General features: G+C 42.0%; 1 protein-coding gene across 6 annotated transcripts in view; it reads left to right on the forward strand.

The window, feature by feature from the left end:
* Window positions 1-19,487, forward strand: part of Nckap5 (NCK associated protein 5) — a 1,019,391-nt gene that overhangs the window by 930,029 nt on the left and 69,875 nt on the right. For all 6 annotated transcript variants that reach the window (XM_004659647.2, XM_045151370.1, XM_045151371.1 and 3 more), the window contains 2 exons: window positions 5,021-5,335; window positions 9,474-9,604. In XM_004659647.2, coding sequence (XP_004659704.2) covers window positions 5,021-5,335; window positions 9,474-9,604 — 446 coding nt within the window. The remainder of the gene's footprint in view (window positions 1-5,020; window positions 5,336-9,473; window positions 9,605-19,487) is intronic.

Below are 19,487 nucleotides of genomic sequence, written 5' to 3' on the forward strand. Positions count from 1 at the left end.
GGGTCAGTTACCAGAAAAGGTTAATATATCAGAAGGACAACAAACTTAGAATTCCTTCACTGTTTTCTTTTCTACCCACGTCTCTTCTCCACTTAATTACAGCTGCCCATCAGTTGCTTTCTGACACTAAACAAGCATAAGCTAGCCTAGGAGGGGGTATCCCTGGAAGGAAAGCCAAGTAGTGTGTGAGTGTGCATGTGTACATGAATGTGTGTGCTCATGTGTATAAAAGAAGGCACACACACATGCCAGGGTACACATGTGGAAGTCAAAGGACAACTTTCAATGTCTGTCCTCAGCTGCCATTTCACTGGGGACAAGGTCTTTCTTCTTCACCACTGCCGATGTCAGGCCAGTGGGTCAGCAGGATCCGTGGATTCTCCTGTCTTCACTACCCTTCTCACTGAGGGCACACTGGAATTGCAGACACATGCTGCCATGTCTTGATTTTATGTGGGTTCTTGGGTACCAAACTCAGGTCTTCTCACTTGTACACTAAGACCTTTATCCAAAGAGCCATCTCACCAATCCTCCCTTTGCTTTTTGAATCTGCATTTGAACATACTAGGTAAAGTATGTAAACAAATTCTCCAACCCATATAGTATATACAGAGAAGTCAAAGCCAGAGAAACCAAACCTATGCTGTTAAGAGGCAAAATACACCCCCCCCACACACAAAATCCATGTCATATTTATTGAAGCAAAACTGGCAAAACTCAGTGCATCTCCTACATCCAAAGACATGAAATTAGGAAGGGGATGCTTGTTAGGAAGAAGTTCAGCCAGAGTGGAAAGGGAATAAGAAAGGGTAATAAATAGGCATGAATGTGGTCAAGATAAAGTGTGTGTGTGTGTGTGTGTGTATACACTTTATATTTATATATATTATATATATAAATATATAATATAGGTATGCATGTGTGTGATGTATGCATGCATGAAATTACCAAAAAAATAATAATGTGGCAGAAAGTTTAAGGAGCCAGGGCAGTCATGTTTCTCCGGAACCATGGATGAGGAGGCACAGTCACCCTGCACAGTCAGAAACCAGAAGGATGCTGGGCACATTAGCAGCTCATCTGGAGCCTCACAACAGGCTGTCAGATACTAAGCTGGAATGCTAGGAATGTATCAGTTCCAGAGGAGATGCTGAACACATTACCAAGGAACAGGGAGACAATGAGAAGACCCCATGCTTGGATATCCCTCGTATCTCTCACTGGTTATGAACATAGTGTTTGCAGTCATGTCTGCCTAGATTTAAGTATATGTTGTTTGTTTACATTGCCTATGGCCTTTACCTCTCTGAATCTTCAGAAACAAAATAATGGATCTTACCTTGTATGGTGAAGAAGAAGAGATGGGACAGAGAAGTCTATAGAATCCTGTTAGTTGGAATAACTAGGAATATGTGTGTGGGGTTGGGGTGTACATATGCCACACTGTAGGTGTGATGGTCAGAGGAAAATCTTGGGTGGCAGTCCTCACTTCATGCCTTGCTTGAGACAATTATTTTTTGTCTAATTATTTGCTTCTGGGAACACCATATTAGCTGGCCCATGAGCTTTGTGATTCTCCATACTCTATAGTGATAGGTATATGGGGATTATAGATGCACATGCAACCTGCATTTTGGTCTTAAATAAGTTATGGGCACTCAAAGTTTGGTTTTCAGGCTTATGCATTGAGTGTTACTTTTTTTTTAATTTTTATTTATTTATTTATTTGAGAGCGACAGACACAGAGAGAAAGACAAATAGAGAGAGAATGGGTGCGCCAGGGCTTCCAGCCTCTGCAAACAAACTCCAGATGCGTGCACCCCCTTGTGCATCTGGCTAACGTGGGACCTGGGGAACCGAGCCTCGAACTGGGGTCCTTAGGCTTCACAAGCAAGCGCTTAACCACTAAGCCATCTCTCCAGCCCTGAGTGTTACTTTTTTTATTTGTTGTTGTTGTTGTTGTTTTAAAGTGCTGAGTAATCTCACCATCCTAGTACCTATATGTTTTCTACAGCAGTCAGGAATACTGCACTCTGTGACTGAACCCAGATCCACCAACATATTACATGAGTAAATGGCACCATACTGATAAACATGGTCATTACATCTTCCAGTTAAACATCTTGGGAAGACCAATGCCCTTCTTTCTATAGGAATTCTCCTTCCTAATGCTTCCAAAATAGTATCAAACCTACTATGACCTAAAGAACCAATCCTTCTTTGTTTAAGTCTGACTATTAGAAAAGTCTCAGAATGCTACTACTGATAGCAAAGAGGTCTTAAGAAGGAGGGCAGGGAGTTTGCAGATTCCGAATTTAGTCTACTTAGTGATTCAACTGTTTAAAATACCTAAAGATAATATATTCATCCACCAGATACTATGTTTCCATTTATTTCATTTTATTTTTGTCTTACAGTATGCTAGGTGACGTTCCAAATCCCAGAAATTTTATGGAGAACATATTTTGATAGTCACAGTGACCAGAAGGCTGATAACAAATGTAAAAACTTGTGCAAGGATTCATATTTTCAGCTGCTAGCAGAGTCTTCCACCCTACCTATCTCCATATCACCCTCCCTCCTTCAATCACCTTCCTTAGTGACACCACAAGCCACAGTTCATAAAGCATCAAAGTAATGGTAGCTGTTGAGCTTTAATATACTTGAGAGAGAGAGAAAGAAAGAGGGCGGGGGTAGCGAGAAAGGAGAGAGAGTTGGCACACCAGGGCCTCAGCCACTGCAATTGAATTCCAGATGCATTGAGCATGTGCAACCTTATGCTTGCCTTATCTTTGTGTGTCTGGCTTACATGGGATTTGGAGAGTAGATCTGGAGAATCCTCAGGCTTCACAGGCAAGCATCTTAACTGCTAAGCCATCTCTCAAGCCCAGTAGCTGCTGAGTTTTTGATGCAAAGAGCATGTCGTTACCCAGTGTATCTCATACCAGACCTAACACAGCTCTGAGATATACTTTGTACTTGCTGCTAGACTTTCAAGATGCTAATATATTGAAACCTCGGGAAGTTTCATGCTAAAAACTCATTGTATGAGCAGAGACCGTATGAACAACAATCAGATGTTGGAAGCTGTGTCAAAAGCTTGGATAGGACTGGAGAGATGGCTTAGCAGTTAGGCGCTTGCCTGTGACACCTAAGGACCCTGGTTCAAGGCTCAATTCCCCCAGGATCCACATAAGCCAGGTGCACAAGGTGGTGCATGCATCTGGAATTTGTTTGCAATGACTGGAGGCCATGAAGCACCCAATCTCTCTCCATCTGCCTCTTTCTCTCTCTGTCTGTCACACTCAAATATATAAATAAAAACAAACAAAAAATTTAAATAAAAAGCTTGAATAAACCACACCTCTGTCTTAAAAAATAAATATGAAATATGTTTTGTATTCATGTAAATATGTATATGGTATCTGTGCATGGATATGCTGGTTCGTGTAGGGCCACATATGTATAAGTGTGCAGACGCCTGTGTGAATACATGTACAGACTGCAGGGGACAACCTCAGTGTTATTTTCAGATGAGATCTGGAGTGCTTAGGGTAGTATGGCCGTAGGCTTCAGTGTTATTTTCAGATATCAGGCACATTCAGGGTGGTGTGCCCATAGACCTCAGTATTATTTTCATGTAACTCATCCACCTCTTCTTGAGAAAAGATCTCTCATTGACTGAAACTTACCAATTAGACTACACTGGCTAGACCAACTTTAGGGATCCACTGCTCCACCACCCCATCACTGAGATGACAAGTGCATGCTACCACTCCCATCACTTACATGGGTACTGAGGATTGAACTCAGGTTCTCATATTTGCCAGGAAGGCACTTTACCCACTGAGCCATCTCCCCAGCCCCTAAATAGGAAATAACTTTTCAGAAATTTTATAGGTGAAGTTTCCTGAAGATAAGGCAAAATTAGCAGAATATGTCATATGGGCGATGAAATCAGCTTAATTTGATCTAGAAGACACTAGGGCTTCTGGGAGTGATAATAATTCCAAAAACAAAATTTGGGTGAACTTTCTCATTGCATAAAATGAGAAAGACAAAGAAGATGCTCCACCATCTTTCACTGAGGCTTCCAGTGAGGCTTCTTGACTGTATTGGAAGAGGTGCCCTTTGCAATGGCCTGCCCTTGCTGAGAGTCCAGCACTGACTTGACTACTGAATGGCAATAATTCCAGCAAGAGACATGCTGTTACCTTTGTCAGAACATCACTCCAGTCTACAGTGTGTGCTCATTACTCATTTTATTTCGGTTAATAAATTTTACCTAATTGAAGTCATGTGAGCCCCAGGTTGAAATAAGGATAATCAGAAATAATTATTGGCCTCTAATGATTGTTGCTTCTTTGTCATCACTCTAGAGAATAATTCAGCGCATATGTGTGTGTGACCATTGCTGCCCATAATGGGCTGACCTTCTTATCTCATTACATGAAGTGGATAATTTCATGTTCAATTAAAAGTCAACTTCAAGTACCTCACTGAAAATTTACTACACTATTTCCAAATGTACATAATTTTCTTATAAGTTATTCCCTTTGGCTGACCCCTGTGCCCGAGATCATATCCAAGACCCACCTTTTTTTTAATGCACATGTGTATATGTGTTTGTGAATGTGTATGGACGCACATTCAGGGAAGATACAAATGCATGTGGAAGCCAGTGGACAACCTCAGGTGTAGTTTCTTGGGCACTTTCCAACTCCTTTGATACAGGGTCACTCACTGGCCTCAAGATTGTCAAGTTGGTCAGGCGGGCTGGCTGGTGGGCACCAGCGATTCTTTTGCCTCAGCCTCTTCAGCACTAGGAGTACAAGCATGCATCACCATGTCTGGAACCTTTACATGTGTTCTGGAAATGAAACTCATGTCCACACTTGTAAACTCATGTCCTACTTGCAAGGCAAGCACTTTACTGACTGAACTCTCTCTCTACCACCCCGCCCCACCCTTTTGTCTTTTATGTGAGCCTTCTCTAATTCTCTTCATTTCTCTGTTCCAGAATCAAACTGCCTGATGAGAACATTGGACAGTGGAATTGGAACCTTCCCCCTCCCAGACTCAGGAAATCGCTCAACTGGACGATATATATGCCAGCCAGACTCCCCAGAGGATCATCAGCCCCTCTTGTCTCTCCAGCCAGCCCCTTCCACAGCATCTCCTGCCAGAGCCCAAACCCTTGAACGAGAAGTGCCTTCTTCCACAGACAGCCAGCTTTCCTCAGACTCCACCATTGTTCACTCCATATCTGACCCAATTATGACAGCCAGAGTGAAGCGAGTGCCACAGAGCCACCTACCCAAGCCCACCTCCTCAGGTAAACTGCCGGTCACCTTCAAAATGAAATTGTCCCAAACCATAATAACACACTTGCTGAAGAAAATGGGGGAAAAAAAAAAAACTTCCCATGGTGCCAGGCATATTCTTCCTTATGGAAATGTGGATTTAGTCATATCCCTGAATGTCTACCTATAAAAATATGTATGTAAGATATTATCAACACTTATTGTTACATTAAGCAATGAACACTCATTAAAAAAAAAACAACAAATATGTAGCTATGCAAATTGATAGACAAACAAAAATCAGGACTGGGTAAAGTGCTCGCAGCGCAGTTGTGAAGACCTGGGCTCAGAGCCCACTCCTACGTCAAAGCGCAAGCCAGTGACTAGGGCATGAATACACACACTGTGGGGAGGCAGAGCCAGGGCATCCCTGGGGCTGGCTAGCTACCTATAATAGCTGAATTGGTGAGCTCCGAGTTTAGTGAGCGACCGACCCTACCTCAAAAAAGTTGAAAGAAAAGAATGAAAAAGACCTCGAAGTTCACTGCTGCCCTCCATATGTGTACACACTCATGCACACACACACCCACCTATACACACAAACAGACATGAACACACACATGCAGGCATAGCACACACACACACACACATGAACACACACATGCAAGCATGCCACACACACAAACACATGCAAAAAAAAAAAAGAAAGAAGCAGAAAATAAGAAGATAAATTTGTTGGATTTTCTTCTACAAAACTTTAACTGTGAATATAGAGCAACTTATGCCAAAGACATAAATGTAGCTGAAATGTTATTTGCCCTCTAGCCAGAATCTGCTGGCCAGAAGCTGTATTTTTCTGGCATATTTATGTTTTATGTAGGTACATCCATATGCATTTATATGTACAACTATAAGAGACATCAAAAAAAAAAAAACCCACCTCTGCAGTGGCTGCCATGGAATGCAGTATATCTTCCCACTGAGAAGTGCTCTCCCTCATGCCAATCAATGCAAATAAGCTCTCATGATTCAACCAGGGCCAGGATAAGGGCCAATGTTTTTTTCTATTGCTCCCTCCCTTAATATTAAAAATATTTATTGCAGGCCAGAATGACACTAAAACATTTCCAATGCAGTGGCTTTACTTGCTCTAACAACTTGCATATACGCATACAAACTGAAACTCTGAATTGCACACATTCATTCATGATTAGACAATTAGAAAGAATCCATAGGAGATTAAACTACAGGTTTCTGAGGAACTGGAAAAGAAGACCATTAAATTAGGCTTCTTCGAAGGACATTACTTGGCTACTTCTGTGGCTGAGCTCTTCTTCGATAATGGCATCTGCCAAGGCAGCTTCATCATGAACTTCTGCTCATCCTAAGCCAAGGGTACATTTTTAAAGGCTTTAATGCATATTATTTTTTTGAAATAAGTGCATTGTTAATTAATAGCACGGCCTCCAGAAATTCAGGGGCGAAATCTTAGTTATAGATTATGTGCTCTATGCCTGAATAGTCACATGTGTGACCTCAATTGAGCAGCAGACTGCCGAGTAGACTCCATGATTAAACACTGTCATTATAACAAATTGAATAGAAACCACCAGCCTTGAATTGCCTCATAGGAAGGGGATGGGAAGGAGATTGTTCTGATCGTCCCGCTCGTATGCACCGTGCCAAGGTTCTGAGGATCGCGTCTTAATTAAATTGTCATGAAGAGTTGTAAAAAAATGTAGTATATGGAAGACAGTGAGGTGAACATGCACCAGGACATTTTTTGGGTCACCCATCCTAAAGCTTCTTGTCTACCACATGAGAGCTATGATCTGGAGGCAAAGTCTACTTCCCAGTGCTTCTCTTGTCTCAGTGGGCATTTGTTATTCATTTGACAAAAAACATAACGGAGAAATAGCTAGAACAAAAGAACAATGGGGGCTGGAGAGATGGCTTAGCGGTTAAGCGCTTGCCTGTGAAGCCTAAGGACCCCGGTTCGAGGCTCGCTTCCCCAGGTCCCATGTTAGCCAGATGCACAAGGGGGCACACGCGTCTGGAGTTCGTTTGCAGAGGCTGGAAGCCCTGGCGCGCCCATTCTCTCTCTCTCCCTCTACCTGTCTTTCTCTCTGTGTCTGTCACTCTCAAATAAATAAATTAAAAATTAAAAAAAAAAAAAGAACAATGGGATTGTACCTGCTTCATCCCCAGCAGTCACTTTCTATAGAATGTGTACAGTAAAACTGTTTTTCTCTTACCTCCATATTTAAACGTGGAAGTATCTCAGAGTGCTGATGAAAATGCAATTGCTCTGCTCTTTCACATGAGCCATAGTGACCCTCTGTGGCTTGCCCAGTTAGTAACTGTCGATGCTGCTGTGTGTGTGAGAGGGTGCATACTATGTATGTATATTCATTTGTGGGGGTGCATATGTATGCAGGTACACATGCACGTGTGTGTATGTGTGTTCACAAGTGTGCAGGTTCATGTGTGTGCAGATGTACATATCTGTGTATGCCTGTATGTAGAGGCCAGAGATTGACACCAGATGTCATTCTCCATAGTTTTTTGTTCGATTTACTGTGACTGTGTCTCTCATTTGAATGAACACCTTGCCAACTTGACTCAACTAGCTAACCATCTTGTCTCAGGCACCCCTTGTCTTCACCTCCCATCTGTCGGGATAGTAGGTGAGCTTCCATGCCCACCTGGCATTTACATGGGTACTGGGGGTCTGAACTCTGGTCTTCATACTTGAATGCCAAGCACTTTACCTGCTGAGTCATTTCTCCAAGCCCAAGGCTAGAGACTCTATCACTGTCCTTTCTGGAAGACCAAGGAAGACATTCTGCGGGTTTCATCGACTATTGTGGGCCATCAAGAGCTGTATGCAAACATTCCCTACTGGTTGTACCCGTTTTACTCAAAGTGTGCTTCTTGGGCTGCCACCATTGCTGTCATTTCACAGATGGTCAGGAATGCAGGCACAATCCTGCCCTACAGAATCAGGATCCACAATGTTACAAAAGCTCAGCCACTTCAAGTACATCATGAATCTATTGAAGCTTGAGGAGTATTGTTCAAAAAAACCTATAAGAGCCTCAAGCAAAGTCTCCCAGGTGACATTATTCAAAATGACTTGAATAGGTATTCTAAGAAAATAAACCACAGTTGAAGAGGGGGTGGAAAAAAAAAACAGGAATCGCTGGAGCATGGAGACATACCATGGAACACTGTCTTCTGAACAATGACAGGAACTCTGTGTTCACAAACTCAGAGCAGCTGTGGTTATATGCACAATGCTGGGCCTGTCAGCCTTCTATCATGGATTTTGGGGGTCATGAGACCCCGTCTTTCTCAATGGATCAGCTGGCAGTTAATATTTGCTTGGGGAAGGAGAAATTTGTTTTTCAGTGGAATAAACACTGGCAAATTGCCTGTGCTACAGTAAATAGTCCCCCAACATGCTCATGCAAGAGCTTTAATTAGACTCAGTAGGTTGCAAAAAATAAAAAATAAAAATGACATGAAAGTAGAAGTTGGATCAGTTGGGAATAGGGGGAGTTTCAGTGGGAATGAGAAGGAGCCATACTAAGGTATGGAAGGGAATATAATCAGAATATATTATATACATGTATGCATGTATAAAATTACTAAAAATCAAAAATAAATAAAACATAAAAATATACCAAACACCAAAAAGTAAGTAAATAAATAAAATTTTCCTGATCAGTGATGTTTGGGAAAGGCTGAAAGTTCAAATCGTTGAAACCACACAATGTTGTGGGTTCAGTGAAGGATGTAGGAAGTCCTTTAAAATCTGTTTGTTACTTGGTAAATAACATAATTCAAAATATAAACTCAGTGTTTTCCACAGACCTTGCTTGCTGAATGTTTCTAACCTGAAAAGTCCAAAACTTTTTTTAAAAAAGAATATCATATCACAGAATACCTGAGGGTCCCCAGAGTGGACATGCCTCTCTATAGATAAGCATATGTAACTGCAGATATTGTTGGCAACACAGATTTTTGCAGGGTACAGAATGGCAAGAAGCCCAGATTTTAGCTTATCCAGACTATATACTATTGGTGAATGTCTCACTACCTCCTTCTCAAAATTTATAAAAGGTTCATAAACCTATTTGTGATTTTAATATACCTTTTGTCATTTAGGAAAAACCATCTTCCAGAAGCTGAATGAAGTGGAGTCAAAGCCTCAGAATTGCTCAACATACACAGAAGACCCCATGACACGGGAGCCCCATCCAGGTTGGAGGAGTGAGGCAGGCACTGTGGAGACCCAGGTGAGGGTGAGGTCAGGGACATGTGTATTCTGCCCGTCAGTCTTGATTATGAAGATGTAAATCCCTTGAACACTGTGATGAGAGATTTAATTTAAATTAAAATTTAGATTTAGGTACTTTTTATATTGCTGGGGCAAAATATGTGACAGAAATAATGAAAGGGAAATAGATTTATGTTGCCAGGTTGTTTGGGGGCATTTTGAAAGCCCATGATGGCAGGGAAAGCATGTCATGATTCCCATGTGAGGCAGCAGGAGCTTGTGGCTACTACTTTTTCACATGGTGGCAGACTGGAAACAGAGTGAACTGGGGCTTGTACCTTTAGAGACCTTCCCCTAGTGACCAAACTCCACTAGCCGTGCTACAGCTCCTAAAGACTGCATAACACGCCCAAACCGTACCATCTCAGTTGGGGAATCAAGTGTTCAGGTACATGAGTCTGTAAGAGACTTTATACATGCAGTTAATAACAGAGGACAAACCAAGATACAAGGCTCAAATTTTTCCAGAAGTACCAAGGATCTATCACGAATTCTTGGGATACTTATTCTGAAGAATTCAATGGGCTTCATGTTTGTATCCAAATCCTTTGAGTATGGATGCTGTCCTGGATTCAACACTATAGCTTATCAAACACTTACTCTCCCGAGCCATAAGGTGACTGTTGTGTTAGTTAACTTTTCATTGCAGGGACAGAGTACCTGACAAAAACCAGATCAAGGGAACAAAGGTTTATTGCAGTTCTTAGATCCAGAGGGTAGAATTGATCATAGTAGGAAAAGCACAGTAGGATCAGGAAGGTGGGAACACATCATCCCATCAGCATGGAAGCAGAAGAGGGGGAAATCCTGTTCCTCTGGGAAATAAATAGACCATAAAATGAGGCTTGCAGTGGTCAAGTGTTTTGCTACAGTCAGGAAGACCTGAATTGCTTCATCCCCTGTCATTTTGACAATCCACCCTGCAATGGTGTTGTGGGGCCTCCTGACATATTTCTGCACTTTGTTAGAAGTTCATTCCTCAAGCATTCCTATTTGGTACTTCTTCCTGTTTCCCCCATCAGACTTGTTGCTTTGATCATATTCTACATATTCACTTTCTTAACTAATTCTGAGGCTGACACTCTTCAGGGTCTTTGGTGGTACCTTATGGTGAGAATGGGATGAAAGACATGAATTATCAGAGCATCCCAGCCCCTTCTTTGTCCTTCTCATGTCCTCAGAGGACAGTGATTGTCCCACCTCCAGTATTAGGAGTGCCCACGGCTGTTTTCCCTACTGTTTCTGCTCAACTGTGATAAGGAACCAGCAATATCCACGCACATCTGAGGTCCCCAACACTCATTGCTAACAGCCTTCTTTATACCTTGAGACCCTCAGTATGGAAGTTCATTAGCCAAGTAGGAGGGAAAGATTTGGTATGGTCTAAAGAAAAGTTAATGATCTAAAGCTGGAACCAGTCTTAGCATTCTTTGCCTAGCATTTTTTATAGAATGGCTGTTTTCAGGGTGAGTCAGAAAGGTAAAAGAATAAATCATTACGTTCAATTATACCTAAGTTAAACACAAGCTCTTTGGGCCTCTGCGGACCTGATCAGAGAGAGGCATACATTTGGTGCTGCTCCACCTGCTCTCAACTTCTGATTAGGTACACATGGCGTGTATTTGTTACTTTACGTATTTCAGTGATCAGTTCCTAACCAGAATCATTTTAAGAAAAGAAATGGTAGGAGTTGATTTTTCTCTGTGTTGGTCTCCTTCCCCTTTGTGCTGGTATCCGGTTCATCAGGAAAACAGCACCCTTGCTTGTTTCGCCAATTTTCTTAGTTTCAGTCGGGCCCCTTTTGAGGTATGATGGGGCAGCTCTCTCCTTAGGATCTGCATCTATCTGAAAAAGAGAAGCATATTCTCCAATGGAGAGTAAGTTAGCACCCGTAAAATTGAGGTAACACTTACTTTTTTGATAGAGAGTTTAATAGGTGTAGGCCCTCTTGTACCCCATGATTGATGGTAGCTTGATATTGGAGAGTGGGTTTATGTTTGTATATGGTTCTGACTTGTTTCTCAGCTCCAGCTATGGGTCCCGTACCACTGAGGGGATCAGTTAGCCAAATCAAGAGCAGTTGATTCCCCACCATGGCCGTGTGCCACTATTGCACTTGTGTAGAGACATTTATCATACCAATAACTGTGGGCTAACTCCACAATGCACGACCCATTTACATCAACAAGGAGGGGCCATTGGGAGTGTGTAGGTCATGGATGGGCCTAAACAATGGTACCAAAGTGCCTGTATTTGCTGAAAAGAAAATTAATAAATTAAAAAAAAAAAGAAAGAAAAGAAATGGTTTGTTCTGCATTACAGTTTTGAGAGGATCTGTATTGTCATGATGGGGAAGACATGACAGGTAGAGATAGATGGTCACATTACAGTCAGAGTGAGGAAGCCAAGGACCAACCAGAAGTGAGGCTAAGTTATAAAACCTCAAGGCTCATCCCCAGTGACTCTGTTCCTTCAGCAAGCCTCTACCTTCTAAGGTTCCAGAACTTTCCTGAACAGTGACACAGCTGGGGACAAAATTCTCCAAGTGCATGAGTCTATAGGGGACACCTTACATTTAAAATGGAGTGAACCCTAAGTACTTTTAACATGTTCTCCCATGAAGCTGATCCTGCTGGCCCACAGAGTAAGTACACTTAGTAAAATAAGGCTTCTCATATTCCAAGGGACCCCTTTGCTTATTTGGGGACCAGAACACTGGGAATATCACAAAAGAATCAGAGAAGAGAAAAACAGTTCAGAACCAACAATTGGTAGAAGTAATTCCACAAAAGTCAAAATAAAGTTACAAGTGCTAAAGAGAGGATTTTTCCCCATATAATATCTAGGCATTCTATATAGGGCACACGCACTTCTGGAGTCTCAGTTCTTCCAATTTTGTACCAGCTTAGCCCACTAGGAATCCTATGCAAGTTGTAAGAATTGCCACTTACAACTCAGGCTTCTTTAGCATTTAAAAACACAATTTAAAAGATACACAGAATCAGAGGCAAGGTTTATCTTTATATTCACAATTCTCACTAAGTACTGTACTTGGTTTAGTTAGTTGTTGAATGGAGAGATAAATAATAGACCTCTTCACAAACAGAAAGTGCTCCAAGAGTCTGGTTGGAACTCTGGAGGCAGAGTTCCCGGGGAGCTGTGATCAGTGGTCTTGCTATTCATCATGGACACACATAATTCCTGATAGATGTCTGGTAACTCTAACATTGAGTCCCGCCTGCCTAGAACCTGGCACACCGCATGGCAGTGAGTAGATGCTCATCAGCACCTGATGAATGAAGATGTACATGTACCCATGAATGGGTGGAGGGATAGGTGGATAGAACAATTACTTGAAATTATAGTATAAGCTGAAGAAATTCACATCCTAAGATGTGTTTATGAAACTCCCAACCAAATGAAAGCATCCCCAACTTTGGACACCCATACCTTATATCTGTACCTAAACAGTCCAGGATATATATGGAATAATGGGATCTAATGAGGTCATATACAAACAAAAGAAGAGTTCCAAATATTCATTACCCAACCAAGTGTTGTGATCCTGCATCTAGTATTTTCAGTATTCTACTTGTTTCCCAGAGGAAAAAAACTGTTCAATATTAACCACTTCAGCAATTGCTGAACACAGTTATTAACAAATCATTGACATCCCTGGGGTTAAGATTATGAGTTATATAGACAAGAGGGAAAGTAAATCCCTCTGACCACCAACTACTCACAGATTGAACACCGATAAAAATTACTTACTTCCCAAAGGCTACCTTCCTTCTAGGGACTGAAAGAAAATTAAAAGTAAGGCAAATATTTATTCTTTTCTCCCCAAGGTTCGTGTTTTAATATATTCTGGTACTTCAATACTGATTAAGAGATCTGTTAACTAAGCCAAGAGTAGGCTTGAAATAGCTGCTATTAATAGGCACTTGATACAAATAAGACATTACAAGCAATATACAAAATGCAAAGCAGGTGACAGTAGGGACCTGCCTGAGACTGGGTCAATGGCAGAGTACCTTCCATAATTTCATTTCTGCAGCCCAAGATTACTCGAGGTCTATGGAACCCGCATACCATAGCTGTCTTTGGGTCAAGATTAGGCTGGGCAATGAGCATGGAACTGTGCACACCAAGGTATTAACTGTTTTATATCTTCATGGTATATTGTACTCATTTTGATTTTTACATGTGGATATGTATGTGGTGTGCATTCAGGTGTGTATGCATGTTTGATTTCTGGACATATGTGTTTGTGCAAGTGCATACATGTGGAGACCAGAAGTCAACATCGTGCATCTTCCTCAATTGCTTTCCACCTTATTTTGTGAGACGGGGTCACTCATTGAATCTGGAGTTTAGCAATGCCACTAGACTAGCTAGGTGACAAGCCCTCAGGATCCACTGTGTCCATCTCCCCACCTCTGGAACTATAGGTACATGCCACCATGCCTAGCTTTAGTGTGGATGCTGGGGATCCAAACTCTGGTCTTCATGCTTGCACAGCAAACACTTTATCCACTGAGCTATTTCACCACCCCCTTATTTTAGTTCATTTTTTATTTATTTATTTGAGAGCGACAGACATAGAGAGAAAGACACATAGAGGGAAAGAGAGAATGGGTGAGCCAGGGCTTCCAGCCACTGCAAACGAACTCCAGACGCGTGCGCCCCCTTGTGCATCTGGCTAACGTGGGACCTGGGGAACCGAGCCTCAAACCGGGGTCCTTAGGCTTCACAGGCAAGCGCTTAACTGCTAAGCCATCTCTCCAGCCCCTTATTTTGATTTTTGAGAATACTCTTAGAAGTCTCATATTACCCACTTAGGTTATATATAGACGTTCAGAAGGCACACACACTCACCCAGTAGTATCAGAGATGGTGGTAGTTCAACCTTGACTCCTTCACCTTCAGGCTTCTCTCTCCAGGAACTGGTTGACTGTGCCTTTCCTGAGCTCAGCTCCAGTTCACTGTATGTTCCCTTTGTGGCACTATGTCTCCCCTGAGATTGCATTTTCTAGTACCCACAGAAGGTTGTTTGTATGCATCAACTTGTTTCCTGGTTCAAACATCTCATGACATTGTAGTGTAGTCTGTAAGGACCTTTTTATTTCCAGATCTGGCATATCTAAAAGAACTTCCAATTGAAGAACCTCAGTGATGAATGAGTGACAATAAAAATAACTTTGTTCTTAAGTATAGAGTTAGGCAAGTTGAACCATCCAGTGAGCCATAGATGGAGGTTTTCTGCTAATACCATTCTTTGTAGTTCCTAGACTTGCTATCAGTTATTATGAAAATATCTGATCTATTGGTGCATTTCAACCACCCTTACTAATTTTCCCTTCAAAGTAGAATTGGCAGTAGAAAAATCATTATCTGTCAACGCTTAAAAATAGGAAGTGTAGGTTGGGGCCCCTCCTCACAGACATAAGAGACCATGTGAGCCCTCAGTGCAAATGTGATCTGCAGCCTACATTCTTTTCAGTACATCCTGGATTGTCAGTGTTATGTTAGTGATGCAATGACGAGTAATTCCTTTCCCACTATCCAGGTTTTTCTAAGTTACTAATTTTGAGATTCAGTGATGAAATCATTATTCTTTCTAAAAAAAAAAAAAATCAAGGCTGATATATTGCTTTAGGGAAAGGCATCATCTCATAATCCAGTGTGTATCCAATTTTTGTAGTGCCTCGGTCTTTCTAATGTGGAGGGAAGAGTATAAAAAAGACTGGTATACATGAGTAGTCCAGAGACTTATGTGATGGCTCAGTGGCTAAAACACTTGCCATGCAAGCATGAGTACCCAATTCCAGATCCTCAGCTCTCAGTGTTCTGGAGGTCAAGACAAGGGATCAGGACTTAGCTAAACTAGCCAAGTCAGTGAGTCTAGGTGCATGTGAGAAACCCTGTTTCCAGAAATAAGGTAGGAAGCAAATGAGAAAGGAATCTGTCACCAACCACTGGCCTCTGTGTGCACATGCACATGTATCCATATGAGTGTGCATACAAACTCACACAACTAGCCCATTAATCTAAGTCCATTGCTTTGTTCTTTGATTCTTACAAGTCATCAGAAAGGCTGGAGGATTGGAAGAATCACACAAGGACATATATCACAAAAATATACTATTACTATGATGAACATACACTATCATTATTGCAAAAAATAATGTTGTTGTTTCTTGTTGCTGGAACAGAAAATTTGAGACTTAGTAAGTTATGACCAAAGAAGCTTGTTTAGTTTATAGTTCTGAAGTCCATGAGCAAGACAAAGTATGCTTCTGGTGAGGAAAAGCAGAAAGGAAGAGATACATGCAGAAGAGAACAGGTGAAGAGTTTGACCAATATTAGAATAGTCTGCTTTCTTAAGAATTAATGCATCCTCTCAGAGACAATATTGATCTATCCCTGAGGAAGATTCCGTGTGACCCCCAGTTATGTTTTAAAGACCTTACTGCTTCTCAGCATCACTACATGGGACCAACCTCAGAAATTCTAGCTGTCTGTTCCTATCAGCTCAGTGTCTCACCAGTGTTTGTCCACTGCTAACAGATGAAAGAGACCATGAACCAGGCTAGCTTCTAGCCTAACTTCTTACTTTGTACCCATTTTGGGTCCATAGTGAAATATTACCAACCTCTAGAAGCTTGTCAAAGAAGGGTTTCTGGGGCCTTTCCAACTCTACATGTCTGCCCATTCATTCTTCAATAAGTATTTGCTGAAGGCTGCCTAGGACCAGCTGAGAAGGCTCAAAGGGATCTCTGGTGCTGTGGAGATGACTCAGTGGGAAATGTGATCACCATGCAAACATGAGGACCTGACTGCACTCACATAAAAGCTGGATGTGATGATGTTCATCTGTGATCCCAGTGCAGAAGCAGCAGGGATAGGAGGATCCCAAAGGATTAGAATCAGCAAACTCTGGGTTCAGTGAAAGACCCTCTCTGAGAGAACAAGGTAGAAAGCATCTGAGGAAGATCTTGATATTGACCTCTAACCTTCACATGTATGAACACATACCTGCACCCTCACAAGCACATACACACCCACACATATACAAAAGCAAAAAGCAGGGCTGGAGGGATAGCTCAATGGTTAAGGTGTTTGCCTGCAAAGCCAAAGGACCCAGGTTCAATTCCCCAGGACCCAAGTTAGCCATATGCACAAGGTGGCGCATATGTGTGGAGTTCGTTTGAAGTGGCTGGTAGCCCTGGCGCCCCCTTTTTCTCTCTCTCTTTCTCCCCCCCATGAAAATGAATAAAGATAAAATGTAAAATAAAATAGGTTATGATATTCCAGGTAATGGAGGCTAAAGAAGCAAAAATAGCCACAGGCAGGGGCTAGAGAGCTGGCTTAGTGGTTAAGCACTTGCCTGTGAAGACTAAGGATCCTGGTTGTTCAAGGCTTGATTCCCCAGTACCCACGCAAGCCAGATGTAAAAGCTGGTGCATGCATCTGGGGTTCATTTGCAGTGGCTGGAGGCCATGATGCACCCTTTTTCTCCCTCCCTCCCTCCCTCCCTCCCTTTCTCCCTCCCTCTTTTTGTCTCTGTCACTCTCAAAAAAATAAAAATAAACAAAATATTTTTTTAAAAAGCCACACGCATTAGTCATCACTCAGTAGAAGGACAAGTGTGGTATGGAGCAGGCTCCATGCAGGGTCAGGAGGAGCTTGATGATGGGGCTTGCCACAGCAGTGGGCCTATAATCAGTTTGCCTTTGCTGTTAATCACAAGCAGCACATGTAAGCAGCTAGGTGTGTACATTTAATTTTCACTCTACTTTGCTTAGACCATCTATTTTTCACTCTATTTCTGTATGTTTAATTTTATTTTATGTGTGTGCATTATGTTTGTGAAGGTGCACATGCATGTATGTGTGTGTACGTGTGGAAGGCAGATGATAGCCTCAGTTACCATCCACCCTTTCTTTCTTTTTTTTTTTTTTTTTGTTTTTCTATTTCTCGAGGTAGGGTTTCACTGTAGCTCAGGTTGACCTGGAATTCACTGTGTAGTCTCAGGCTGGCCTGGAACTCACAGTGATCCATCTACCTCTGCCTCTGAGTGCTGAGATTAGAGGACTGCACAATCACACCAGGCCCACCTTTTTTATTTATTTTTTTGTGGGGGGGTTCAAGGTAGGGTCTCCCTCTAGCCCAGGCTGACTTGGAATTCACTATGTAGTCTCAAGGTGGCCTCAGACTCACGGCAATCCTCCTACCTCTGCCTCCTGAGTGCTGGGATTAAAGGTGTGCGCCACCATGCCCAGTTCTTTTCACATGAGTTCTATAGATTGAGCTTGGGTCTTTATGTTTTAAGATAAGCACATTACCTAGCTAGGGAGACTGAGCAATCTCCCCAGTTCTAATTGTAACTAGTTTTAATTTAAATGCTCAGGACACGAGCCTCCTAGTGCAGCACAGAGAGAAAGAATGGCCTGATTCCTAATTTGATAAGGCTATAACAAGGATCATTGATGGTCTGGAGGTGCTGGTAAGAGGTCTGGGTCCTACAAGGGCCAGTGGAGAAGGGAGGAGGGGGGAGCTGGGGGCTCAGAACCCTAACTGAACATGCTGACTTTCAGTCACCATAAAGTTGGCAGAAGACATGATTGGTAGTGGTTGACTGGGTGAGAATTTGAGCATCACCAGCTCATGGAGACTGTTTAATGCTATGGGACCAACTAGTATCAAGAGAGAAGAGTGATCAGTGAGGACACTGAGCCCTATGTGTGGGGAGTGGTGAGAAGTCTTAACTCCAACTAAATCACCTGAATTGAATCATTCTTCTCCAGAACAATCTACCAGCTACTCATCATCATCATATCTTGGGTTAGTCAGCTTTCCATTGCTATAACAAATATTTCAGACAACAGCTGAGGAAGGTGACACACATCTATAATCCCAGCTACTCCAAAGATTGAGGTTAGAGGATGAGGAGTTTGCACCCAATCTGGACAAAATAGGGAGACCATATCTTTAAAAAGGGCTTGGAGCAGCATACCCCTTGTAGGTATTTAGCCGAAGGATTCTGAGTCAACATATCATGAAGCCCCTTGCACACTGATGTGAGTTGCACTGTTGTTTACAATAGCTAAGTTATAAAGTATAGATGTTAGTTGTGGACTATGTGTCCAACAATAGAGGAATGGATAAGAAAAGTATAATGCATAAACATAGTGGGATTTTTGGCTATAAAGAAGAAAATTATGACATTTGCAGGAAAACACATACAAATGGGGATACCCATATTAAGTGAATCAATCCAGTCTCAGACAAATATCACACTTTCTCTTACCTTTAATTTCTTGATTTTGTTGGTTGTGTGTGTGTGTGAGAAAGAGAGAAGAGAATGTAGACACATGAACGTCTAAGCATCCTTCTCAGTACCCAGACATAAAGCTAGCCACACAAAGTGGCACCTGCATCTGGACTTCCTTTGCAGTGGCAGGAAGCCCTGGTGTGCCCGTTCTCACACTTTCAGTCTCTACCCCCCCCAAAATAAATAAATAAAACTATTACAAAATTATAATGTCTGTGTATAAAATTAATGTAGACCTGAAATTGGTTGGGGGATTAATGAAGAGGTGGAGTGAGAAAGGGGACGATAGGGAGGAACAGGATGGGGAGAATATGTTCAACATAAAATATAAGATAAATTGCAAGACAGTTTTTACAGGGGGTGGAGGTATACTTCAGTGGTATGGCACTGTTTAACAGGTAAAAGGTCCAGGCATTGGATCCACATCACTAAAATAAATTATTATCATCAAAAAAAAAGGTTTCAGTCCATAATAAGTAGCACCCTCATTTGGGGGCCTCTGGGA

This window comes from Jaculus jaculus, chromosome 5, assembly GCF_020740685.1.
Source record: "Jaculus jaculus isolate mJacJac1 chromosome 5, mJacJac1.mat.Y.cur, whole genome shotgun sequence".
In the NCBI taxonomy this organism is placed as follows: domain Eukaryota; kingdom Metazoa; phylum Chordata; class Mammalia; order Rodentia; family Dipodidae; genus Jaculus; species Jaculus jaculus.